At 38.0% G+C, this 12,806-nt stretch overlaps 1 protein-coding gene across 6 annotated transcripts in view; it reads left to right on the top strand.

The window, feature by feature from the left end:
• Nucleotides 1-12,806, top strand: part of CCDC141 (coiled-coil domain containing 141) — a 194,770-nt gene that overhangs the window by 56,183 nt on the left and 125,781 nt on the right. For all 6 annotated transcript variants that reach the window (XM_038584984.1, XM_038584981.1, XM_038584980.1 and 3 more), the window contains 2 exons: nt 220-328; nt 5,088-5,341. In XM_038584984.1, coding sequence (XP_038440912.1) covers nt 220-328; nt 5,088-5,341 — 363 coding nt within the window. The remainder of the gene's footprint in view (nt 1-219; nt 329-5,087; nt 5,342-12,806) is intronic.

Raw genomic sequence — 12,806 nt, 5'->3', positions numbered from 1 at the left:
GGCACTTTGTAAATTGACTACATGTGAACACATAACTTCATACAAACACCCTAAATCCACACACATGCACACAAACACATACATCATCATTCAAACACACAAACACAGAAACACATATACAGTCAACTAGGATATGAATTCATGAAAAACATCTACAAATAACCCAAAGTGGCACATTGCTTTTTTTTCAAATGTCTTTCCCTTGTATTTGTGTTGTAGTTTGCTATTAAAATAGACCAAGCTGAAGATTTCCTCCAGAACACCCAGGAGTTTGAGAGTGCTGAGTCCTTAAAGGCACTTCTTCAGCTTCATGAACATCATACCAAAGGCAAGAAATAACGTTTATTCCTTACATAAGCGTTTAGAGGCTTTATAATATGTTCATGTGACAATGCTCATGTGTGATAGTGTATTTTAAATTTATATGTTTATACCTCAAATTGTTCCAAGAAAGTTTAAGTAAAGCTTTATTTTTGGTCATCTACTCCAAAAAAAGACATAGTTGTAAATGGTTTTAAGGGGATGTTAGAGGAACAACCACCAGAGATTCAGTTACTCAGTCTGCTAGATTTTAGCTCCTGAGGTCATGGGTCATGTCCACCTTGTTCTTCCTTGTATACTCAGCACCCAGCATGGTGCCCACACATGGTAGGTTCCTGGGGAAGATTTCTTGGTTAGATAAATGGTTGAATTTGGTTGAATTCAGTGAATTTCCCTTCTCAAGGTCAGGAAATGAAAATTAGCCTTTAAATAACAGCACTAGTTAAGGAAAATCCCTTTCACTATTAAGTTATTTTTTTAAAAAGTGGGTAGTGGGCTTTTTTCTCAGGAAGCCTACAATTTGGTTAGGGCATGTCCACATTTATTGGCAAGTTACCTCTCTGTTTCCTGTAGGTTGCTGTTATACCACCCAGCATACTATGTAGTAACAATTCATTTCCATATTTGTCTTTATCACCAGATTGTGGGACTCTAGAGGGCAGGCATTAGTACATATCTGAATCACCATGATGTAGAATAGTATCCAACCCAAAGTATGTTTATTGAGTGTCATTTGTATTTAATTCCAATGTAAGACACAGTACGATGATACAAACTGGAGCAATGAACAAGGCATTTCAGGGACATTAAGGAGGAAAAAAATGGATTCTAAGCTCTGAAGGTTCACAACTGAACCGTCCAGTTTTCCAATGTCTTCTTAAAATGAACATAATACTGGAGAAGCTTCCCTGCAGGAACAATCATATTGTTACTTCCTTGTTCTTAAATGTTCATAAATATATATATTTAAATGTGGCTGAGATATAGGCTCATTGGAGTCTATTATACTATTTTTTCTACTTTTGTGTATATTTGAAAGTGCCTGTTGAATGAGTTTAGGAAACAACATCCCACTGAGGAACACTTGGAATATTTAAAAATGTTTTAGGAAGAAATATCACCCCTCATCTCATTCCCAAGACTTTGATAGTTTTTAGAAATTAGTCTTTTGGAAATATTGCTTAGTAAGTTATAAATTCACTTAAGTTATGTACATCCCTCATTTATCCATCTTGAATTTGTTATTTGTACTTAATATGGCAATCTGTATAAATGTTAGTATAAAATCTGCCTTAATACAAACTTTCTTAGATATAATCAAAATCAAAACAAATAATAAAAATTTATTAACTATCTACTTGCCTCATATCACAAGGCATTATGTCAGAAAGTAGGGTTTTATGTATGCAAAAATATGATTTTTAAAATAAATACACCACAGAGATTTTGCATTTCTTGAAGTTCACGATATTCTATCTAGACAGTTTACCCTTGAGGAAAAATGCATCATTTTGTACAATCAGCTCGTGGAATAAATAGCTAGGAAAGTATAAACAATAAAAAAAGGTTAAGATATGAGAAACCAACAGAGGAAGAGCCAAAGGACCAACAGAGGAAACTGAGGGAAAAATTTGTCCACTTTAATGGCTATTATGGTAGCAGTACTGGACTGATTTTAGCCTGGTTACAGTTTACAAGTAACTTTGGCCAGAGACTCCATTCCTAATGGTACTTGGTAGTAGTCATACTATTTTGTCAGATATGAAACAGAAAATCACAAAAAGACTGCAAATAGAAATTTGGGCTAATTGTAAGTATCCTGGAAGAATCAGAACAGGCACTGTCAGTCTGCAATGTCCTAATACTTAGAGCTATGCTTTCCTCTCTCTTTTGAAATGTCTAGCGTGTATGAACTAGTTATGGAAAGGTAGGAAAGAAATACTACATAGAAACCCTGCCACTTGCCCACATTTCCTCCGTGTGTGTGTGTGTGTGTGTGTGTGTGTGTAACTTTTCACAATATCATAACAAACTCTTTGATGCAAGGAAATATGTAGCCATAAATATGGAGAATCAATCATACTGATTATCACATAGGTTATACAAATTAAAACTCTTCAGTTTATCACACAAGGCTCTCCATAACCTGTCTTCATCTCATTTTCAAGCTCTTTCTTTCTACATAAGAATTTTCTCTGGAGAGGTAGGTTTTTTTTTTTTTTTTTCCTGTCCTTGCCTCTGCCATCTTGTTCATGTTTGCTTCCATGTCTTTGAGAGATTTATTCTAATGTTCTCCCTGTCTTTTCTTACTGTGTTTGAATGATCTCATTCCCTTTTTGGCTCAGGTTGTTTTTGTCATTTGTTGCTTTGCATCATTAGCTCCCCATCAGATTGCCCAGTGCACATAAGCACGCCTTCCTTACTCTGAGCGGATAACACCATCTAATACTTGGACAGATCTAGGTCATGTGACATAAACTACTTCAAATTCTTTCCTTTTCATGTCAAAGTCTCTCTTCACAATATCTTCACTTATCTCATTCTCTCTTTCAGCTCTTCAAAAAAAAAAAAAAAAAAAGTATTAAAGAGAAACCTGGCCCAACTACCACAGCCTCGTTATTGCTGTGCAGTTAACTGCCGAAGGTTAGAGTGCTAATGTAGAGTGCCATGGGAGATTGGAAAGAACATTGAGCTTCTAATAAGAATAGGTGGCTTTTAGTGAACCCTGGGTGGCGCAGCGGTTTAGTGCCTGCCTTTGGCCCAGGGCGCGTTCCTGGAGACCTGGGATCGAATCCCACGTCGGGCTCCCGGTGCATGGAGCCTGCTTCTCCCTCTGCCTATGTCTCTGCCTCTCTCTCTCTCTCTGTGACTATCATAAATAAATAAATAATTAAAAAAAAAGAATAGGTGGCTTTTAGCACAGCTTAGTCCACTTCTAGTTGTGTTGCTTGTGAGGTACTTAGTCTCTGGGTGTTTTCCATAGTTCTCCCTGTCCTAAAAAATAAAAAGCAGTATATTCAATCTTGCTGAGATTCTCTTCTTTTTTTCTCCCCTCTAACAACAAATGCCTCAAAGATTGCCCTGTCTTGTTGACTTCAGTTCATCACTATGTCCCCACTTCTCAACCTGGTAACTTGGCTTCTGTTTCCATCACTTTCCCATCACAAAACCCCATGCCTTCTCAAAGTCTTTTTTACATCTATAGAGAACTGCTGATCTCTAGCACCTGTAGTTCTCTTAATTCTTCCCCCTATCTTAATACATTTGATCTCATTCAAGCATTCTGCAAAAATTGTTGAACATCTCACCTATGGCAATCACTATGCTAAGTGCTGGGGATAGTGTCATGGCCACTGTCCTCATATTGCCTTGGAGCCTGGTGGCAAAGGGAGATATTAATCAACTAACTCAACACGTAGGTATAAAACTATAGTTGTGATAAGAACTATTAATAAGAACAATTAATAGTATTTGATTTGGTATAGGATTGGATATAGGATTTTTTTTAAAAGATTTTATTTATTTATTCATGAGACACACAGAGAGAGGCAGAAACACAGGCAGAGGGAGAATAAGGCTCCCTGCAGGGAGCCTGATGCAGGACTCGATCCCAGGACCCCGAGATCATGACCTGAGCTAAAAGTAGATGCTCAAGCACTAAGCCACCCAGGTGCCCCTGATATAGGATTTTGATTCAGTCTGGTTTATTTCTTGAGGAATTGGCAGTTGAGTAAGACATGAAGTTTGAGTAGAATAAGGGTGGAGAAGAAAGGGCTTGAGAAGGATAGTGTCCCTGTAGAGGACTGAGAAGTTCTGGGGCAGAAGGGAATGTCAGATTTGTGATGTACTTAAAAGAGAAGGATGAAGAGTAGAGAGATTGAGATAATCTGAAAGGGATGATAGGAACCAGATCTGCCAGACCTAAAATCATGTCAAGGGGTCTGTCCTTAATTCTAAGGTAATGGGAAACCATTGTTGTGTGTGTGTGCACGTGTGTGATATAGTTTGTTCAGAAAAGATCTGTCTGGCTAACATATGGAGAATGGATGAATGGATTGGAGAAGGATACAATAAAGAGGTGGCTGCCCAGGTCACCTCGGTGGCTCAGTTTTTGAGCGTCTGCCTTAAGCTCATGGTATGACCCCAGGGTCCTGGGATCGAGTCCCGCATCGGGCTCCCTGCATGGAGCCTGCTTCTCCCTCTGCCTATGTCTCTGCTTCTCTCTGTGTCTCTCATGAATACATAAATAAATCTTCAAAAAAAAAAAGAGGTGGCTGCCCAAAAAATATTTTCTGTAATAGGGATGGAGAGCAGTAGACACATGCAGAAGATAGAGGGGAGAATTGACAGCTGTTGATAATGAAGGAGAGGAATGTGTCATGGATTGACTCCTGGGTCATAACCTTTAAATCTCAGAATTAGTCCATTCACTTCAGACTGTAGAACATGTCAAGGGGTGCAAGCAGCTTAACCACATCATTAAAAACCAACTGAAACAGTGCCAGAGTCCCTCGATCTTTCCCCTGTACTGATTTACCTTATCACTGAACTGCAGCATCCTATTGTTTGGCAGTTAGTGCTACAGAAATTGTTAAGTCATGGTATCTGACCAGTTGTATTTCTATTTATGCATTTGGATTCCTTACAGTACAATTTATTGTTAACATAAAGGTTACATAAATTTTAAATTATACCAAGAGTTTGAATATTACTATAGAAAAGCTCACTCATATTGCTATTCTTTTTTCCTTCTAATTCTCTTCTAGAACTCTTAGAACGATCTCTAGCCCTATTAAACAAAAGCCAACAGCTCACTGACTTCATAGAAAAATTCAAGTGTGATGGACCTAATGTGAATCCTGAGTTGATTCAGGGAGCTCATAACAGCTGCCTGAAGATTGACAGCCTTCTTGAGCTTCTACAAGATAGGAGACGGCAACTTGACAAGGACTTGAAGCACCAGCAGCAAGAACTGGGTCAGGTTCTGCAGTTATGTCAGTGGGACCAGCAAGAAAATGAGGTAACCCAAAGGGGAGTTGACTATGTCCTGACCTCACCTAATTAAGTTTGATTATTATGTGGACTAGCTGTTTCCTGGGATAGTTCCTCAGTTATTTTGGTCAAATTCTTTGGTCTTTGGCCCAAACTAACATGTTGTTTTCCCACACAAAGATTTTTATTTCCTCTCATCATAATATTGCTTTTATAAACGGGAAAATACCTGTGGGTAGTTTTGGAAATGACTGCGTTATATTTTTGGATTCTCTTTCTCACTTCCCTCCAGGTTACTACTTTTAAACATAATTCTTTGAAATTCTGAACTATAGATTGTAGCTTTCTTGAAAGTTGGGAGGCATGGTGGCGTTGAACTGTACCACATTGCTGCTAATGCCAGTGAAAAAGTCTGTCAGTCCCAAAGAGTGTTCTTAGAATGGTCTGGTGACAAGGAAGAAATATGACGTTGGCCTGTGGCTGGATGCTCAATGGTTAGAGGGCTTTGGGGCAAGAGGTCCAGGCTTGTTAGAGCTCATTACCCCAACTGCAAACACAGCTTTGATCAGTTGTCAACATGCTTGCCACGCACTCCTTTTGTCCCAATTCCTTAATGGTGAGCATGGATAGAACTCTTTGCAAACCTGCAACTTAAATAGGTGGAATGGTTACTGCAGTATTTCTTACTGTCCCAGTCCCACGCTTAAATCTATACAGAGCAAATGGAGGGAATTTTCAGGGAGAAATACGTAGAGGGGGTCTCCTGGTCTGGATGCATGGGGAAAGGGTCTATTCACAGGTTTTATATTGGTACTCTGATGTAGATTGGAGAGACAGACCTGTAGCTGGGAGCATATATGAGGCCAGGAGAAACTGGTTCTTATTTTAAGCTGGAAAAATGAAGACATCAATGATGATCAACCCTTCAGTGTGTATTTATCAAGTACCTACCACATGCCAGGTGCTATTATAGGTACTGGGAATAACAACACACGAGACGAAATCCTTTTCTTCCAGGAATTTTTCTAATTTTTCTAATGCTGGATGATTTTGGGGGGGGGGGGGCTGTCCCGTGCACTCTAGAATGTTGAGCAGCATCTCTGACCTTTACTCACTAGATGCCCAAAGAATATCCTTCAGTTGTGACAACAAAAAATGTCTCCCGGCACTGCCAAATGTCCCTGGGGGCAAAATTACCCCCAGATGAGAACCACTACGCTAGTGTAATTAGAAAGACATACATAAACAAATGAACAATGATAAGTGCTATAAAGAAAACCAAATAGGGCAATGAATTTGTCTTGTGTTGGTCTACTTTTAATCAGAGAAGGCCTCTCTGAGGAGGTGGCATAGAGCAAAGACCCAAATGCAGAGGCCTCCAGTCATACATTCTGCTTAAATTTTATCGCCGCCCCCTCAAGTCACCATATACTTTCCAACCCACCTCCACGCTCAGCCCTTTTGCCTGGTCTACTGCCAACCGCGGTGTTGCCTCTGCTGTGTTTTACCTGCCAACCCTCATCCACTCCTCAGTTTAGATCTTTGCCCATCCCACCTTTACATGTTCATTACCCAGAATCCTATTAACCCAGTGTAATAGTCTTTTAGTGATGATTCTGACAGAACAAAGGAAAATTAATGCTTAGGAGAAGAATCAACTTAAAATTGTTTATCAGACAAGCATTTCCAAAGTTCCCTGTTTTCCCTATCATAAGTGAGTCCATTATAATACTCTTTCTCTCCCCCTGTCCTTCCCTTCTCTCTCCTAATCCTAACCTGACAACGTGTTCTGAGAGCTACTGTGCCCTTCAAGAAATCTTTCTCTTGTCTCTTTGCATTGAGTTCCTAATCCCAAACCCCTACCTCTAGGGCTTCCAAGTTTCAAAATGAATATTTTAACCCAGTCACATACTTAAGGGAAATCCAGGTACTTTGTCATCCCTAGAAATCAGAAAAACATCGTGAAAATAACTAAAGTAAGGTATTGCAGAAGGTTTCTGACTTGCTGAATCCTCTAACTTATGGGGTCTCATCTTTCTTAGAGTATGTGTTTTGGTATGAGTATGTGGAAGAGTATGTGTTTTGACTGAGGAGGTGCTTTTTTAAAGTAGACTTCATTCTTTAGAGCAGCATTAGACTCCTGGTAAAACTGAGTGGAAAGCACAGAGTACCCTCTCTTGCCACACAGACACAGTCTCTCCCACTGGAGAGTCTCTCCCAGGATCACCATCCTGCACCAGAGTTGTACATTTGTTACAATCAGTGAACCTGCACTAATACATCATTATCACCCCAAATCCATAGTATATATTAGGGTTCACTCTTGGTGCAATATGTTCTCTGGGTTTAGTCAAATGTATGACCTGTATCCATCATTGCAGCATACATAATAATTTCACTGCCCTAAGCATCCTTTGTGTTTTGTCTATGCATCCCTCCTTCATCCTCATCCTTGGCAGCCACAGAACTCTTTACTGTCTCCATAGTTTTGCTTTTCCAAAATGTCATATAGTTGGAAGCAGGTTGGATTGGTTGCTTTCACTTAGTAATTCACATTTAGGATACCACCATGTCTTTTCATGGCTTGATACCTCATTTCCTTTTAGTGCTGAATAACATTCTGTTGTCCGTATTTGCCACAGTTTATTTATCTACTCACCTACTGAAGGAGATCTTGGTTGCTTGCAAGTTTTGGCAATTATGACTAATGCTGCTTATGGATTCATGTACAGATCTTAGTGTGGACATAAATTTTAATTTCATTTGAATAAATACCAAGGGATGTACTGCTGGTTCATATATAGTAAGAGTATGTTTATAAGAAACTGCCAAACCATCTTCTAGACTGACTGTATCACTTTGCATGCCCACCAGCAATGAAAATTCCTGTTGCTTCACAGTCAAGCATTATCAGTATTATCAGTCTTGGACTTTGGCCATTCTGATAAGTGTATAGTGGTATCTCAGTGTTTTAATGAGTCTCATCCTTAAATTGGGAATAATAATTCTTAATTCACAGAGTTGTTCTAAGGATTAAATGAAATAACACGTATAAAACACGTAGCAAAATGCCTAGCATTCTAAGAGGTACTTAAAAAATACTAGTTTTCTTGTCCTCCCTTGCTTTGGTTAAGCTTACAACCTATGAATTCTTTCTCATCTGGTCCATAATCTTTCGCCTGGGCTTGGCATTACTGTTGGTAAAATTGTCAACGTCTCTTAATGCCATTTAGTTCTCAGTGGCTGCTCTAGGTAAAGTAAAGCTTTAAAAATGAATATTTGTGGTTAAGAGAATTGGGCTTTCAATTAGACTCCATTACTAAGTGTCCCAAACCAAAATCAATTTTTAAAATAATAATACAGATAAATGTTATTTTTATTAAAATTGTCCAATAAAGAAGATAGTCATTTCTTTAAATATAAAATTAACCTCTTAAAAACACCCCATGTTATGTTTTCTCTTGTTAACACTAGTGATGAAAGCTGGAGTAATTAATAAAGTAACTGTTGCTTCTGTGTGCTAGATTGTAAGAGCAAATATACTGGGTCCAGACTGTTGGCTGAGTTAAAGTCCCAGTGCCACTACTTTACTAGCTTAGTAACGGCAATTATTTAACCTCCCTCAAAATCAGGTTTCTATATATGATTACCTACATCAAAGCATTGTTAGGATTATCAAACAAGTTATTATATGCCAAGTGCTTAGAAGAGTACCTGGTACTTGGTAATTGCTATGGTATGCTATATTGGTATTAGCATTTTTTGTTATCCTGTCTGAAAAGGATAGTGAAGACCCCAACACATTGCCTGCTCCCATACTCCTGCCCCCCTCTACCACCATGCTCAAGGAAAAACTATTCTTGCATTAAAGGCTGATCTCATTGTTTGTCTTGAGTTTAAAAGGTATGATTAAATAAAACTTTGAGGATCTCAATAGCCATACTTGTTTGATGGACATTCAATTGGTAGTTTAAAACAAAGAGAGGGGTCCCTGGGTGGCTCAGTTGGTTAAGTGTCTAACTCTTGATTTCAGCTTAGGTCATGATCTCAGGGTTGTGAGGCTGAGCCCCATATCAGGCTCTGTGCTGGGCATGGAGTTTGCGTAAGATTCTCTCTCTGTCCCTCTCTCCCTCTGCCCACCACCCGCACCTCTCTCTCCCTCCTTCTTTCTCTCTCTCTCCATCTCTTAAAAAAATTCATATTTTTTTCTGCTTGTCACTTAATAATGCTCATTTGTTACAAATGTCGATCAGACCACCATTCATATAGATAATTGCTGTTGGCATTTGGCTTACTGCCGCCTTCTAGACCTTTATATAAGCATGAGCACAGCCACAGGCACACACACATTTGTTAAAGAAACACCTAACCAAACAAATAAACATTAATGGAATTAACTTATACATGCTATATTATTACTTGATTAATTAATTGAACAAATCATAGGTACGTTCTTGGTCAAAAGTACAATAAATAATTTTAATATAATATTTCACTATTTGAACATGCATAGTTTTTTTCATAAAATATGGTCAGTATACAATGTTTTATTAGATTCAGGTGTACTACAATGTTTTGACAGTTCTATATATTATGTGATGCTCATGCTCATTAGGATAAGTGTAGTTACCATCTGTTACGATATAAAACCATTATACAATTTAAACAAAATCTTATTGATGAGAAAGTAGAGTCTCCCCAGTTTCTCAATATTATAAACAATAATTAATGCTTATTGTATTGATTATTGTGTGAACAAGGAAGTATTTTAAAATTCAGGTAGATACAAGCATAATTATCTTTCCTAAGTTTTTAAGACTTTTTGGAATGTTCTATTTTAAAGTTTTTTGATGCAATGGTGAAGGGTGGCAGGAGCAGCAACACTGAGTCAGATGGGAGCCTGTGAAATAGTAATTTGGGCCCCATGACTATCATGTTCCTGAATGATCTACCTGATAATCCTAGAACATTGTGGAACCACGAGTTCATACAAAGGCACATGTTTCATTGGAAGGCAAAGACTTTTTTGTCAGTTCTGTACTTATTTTAAAGGAACGTAAGAGCTGTCAAATCTTACATTGATAAAATGCCAGCTTTGTCGATCATTATAACCACTTAAGAAAAGGGAAAATTAAGTAGAGAATTAGAGCAAAGATTACTGATGAATAATAATGTGGATGTCTGAATATCTGACGCATCTTCTCATACGAGGGCCATTTAAAAGATGCATTTAGTGCTTCTCTGTTTCTAAGTGCTTATGGCCTAATGCTTTGAACTATACAGTTCAGCTAATTTTCCTTTGGAAAAGAAATCAACTGACCAGAATGATGGTGATGTAGGATTTATATCAATCACAGGGGGGAAAAAAGCCCCAAATGAAAAACCACATACTTTTCTATCTTAATAAGGATGAGATAGTCTGATAAACATTATCATAGCATGTTCTCTCGTTATCATTGTTTTTCAGATGTAAAAATGTGCACTTACTTTACACTTAAAGATGAGCGGCTGGCTGACCTTTCTTCTCAACTCCAGCAGCATTTTGTTTTGCAGATAATCTGCTTCATTAATGAAAATCAGAAGCAGCTTGGAATATTTCGTGCATAATTAATTATCTTGGCAAGAAGATTTATGAATGTAATTTTTCTCAATTGCTCCAATCAGGCATAAGTGAGACAAACAAATAAATTAAAACTAAGTTATTCATAGTCTCTTTGTACAAGACAGTGTCAAGGACATCTAAGAGAATGAAGTAAGACATAAGGGCAGATAATTTCTTTTCACTACCCAGATCACAAATAGTTTTAAGATACAAATCTTTGCAGCGGGGGGGAAAGGGGAATAGAATTCACATTTGGAAGGTTTTATAATTTGAGTGCCATGTATATCATAATCGTGTAACTGCACATAATCATATTCCTTATCTATAGGCAACTAAAATGACATCAAAGATGGAATATATAAGCACAGCCTCAGGACACCAGTCTTGTACGTGGTGGGCAGCTATAAAACTGTATGTGTGTGCATGCATGTGCCATATACACATGTGCAAGTGTAGTCTCCTTTCTTTGGTGCTGTTTTCTAAATAGGACTTAGAGCTGAACGGTTGACCAGCTTAAATTAATATGAGATAATATAAAAGTGCCTAGTTGAGTGGTAAGTGCTTTTAAATAATAGTCTCTCTTGGGCGTCTGTGTGGTGCAATCAGTTAGCCTTCCGAATCTTGGTTTTGGCTCAAGTCGTGATCTCAGGGTTGTGAGATTGAGCCCCATGTCATGCTCCGTGCTCAGCATGGAGTCTACTTAAGTTTCTTTCTCCCTCTGCCCTTTCCCCCTCACTTGCTCTCTCTCTCAAAAATAAAGAAATAAATCTTTTTTAAAAAAATCTGTTTGAATGCAGCTTTCTAACATTGACTGGAATAAACTCAAAATAAGGGTTGAATTATCTTGGAGATACTGGTATCCAGTAGCTCAGCCCAGTAACACACACATAACTTTCCAGCCACTTGTAAATTAAAATTTATGGCAAGTTTTATTTTAACACATAGGCTATCTCTAGAATTTACTCTAAGACATGCCAACAGTGAATCCAAAGTATCTGAAAGTACAGGAGAAGCATGTAATTTTGAAAACAGTAGAAACCCCTCTTAAATAGGATGCATGCTAATCGCTATTGCTTTCAAAGATACTGATGTCAAAGGTCCTGATAGAGGGACTCCGGTGCAGATAGTGTGGATATCAATTCTAGCTTTTACATTTACTAGTTACCTCTATGCTTCAGTTTCCTTTTCTGTAAAATGGGAATAGTAATAATATCTAGAGATTTTTATAGATGTCCTATAAAAATAAACAATGTTATATATGTAAAAATGCTTAGAGTACAGCTTGAATACAGTGAGTGCTCAATAAATGTCCAGATGTTCACCATATCACTATATACATTGGTGGGTACTTTCTGAGCTTTACTGGATAATCATTGGCTCATGAAATCCTACATTTTGGCCAGATCCCACACAAGTTCTTTAAATCACTAGGTAATCTTAGCTTTCTAAAATGCTATGATGTTGAGGGGAAATAAATGCCATTTCATGGCTTGGTAGTCAGCCTAGTTTTTTTTCAGAAAGTCAACTTTATTTGTAAGATAAAGTTTAAAGATAATTTTTTTCCTCTTTCTTCACTCTTTAGCTGTTTATTAAAGCTCATTTATACGTCTTATGGTTGATTATGTAATCATGAAGCTTAGTCATTTCTCTATACTGTTCAATTGGCTTACCAACATTTTAATTTGATATAATGATTTAAGCCCTTTAATCAGTTGTGAGAGGACTGGGTGACTCACGCTGTGACTGAATGACTCTCTCTGCAGTAATAGGACTGATGACAAAGCTGTCTGATGTCCCAAAGCCCTGGGAAGGGCTCCACATTGATCCCTGATCCTCAGACCCCTCCATCGTACCGCAGAGTTAGCTGCTGCTACTTGAGCGATCCGCTAAG

Source organism: Canis lupus, chromosome 36 (genome assembly GCF_011100685.1).
Source record: "Canis lupus familiaris isolate Mischka breed German Shepherd chromosome 36, alternate assembly UU_Cfam_GSD_1.0, whole genome shotgun sequence".
Classification (NCBI taxonomy): Eukaryota; Metazoa; Chordata; class Mammalia; order Carnivora; family Canidae; genus Canis; species Canis lupus.
The sequence above is the reverse complement of the archived record's forward strand: the minus strand, read 5'-3'. Positions and strand labels throughout refer to the sequence as shown.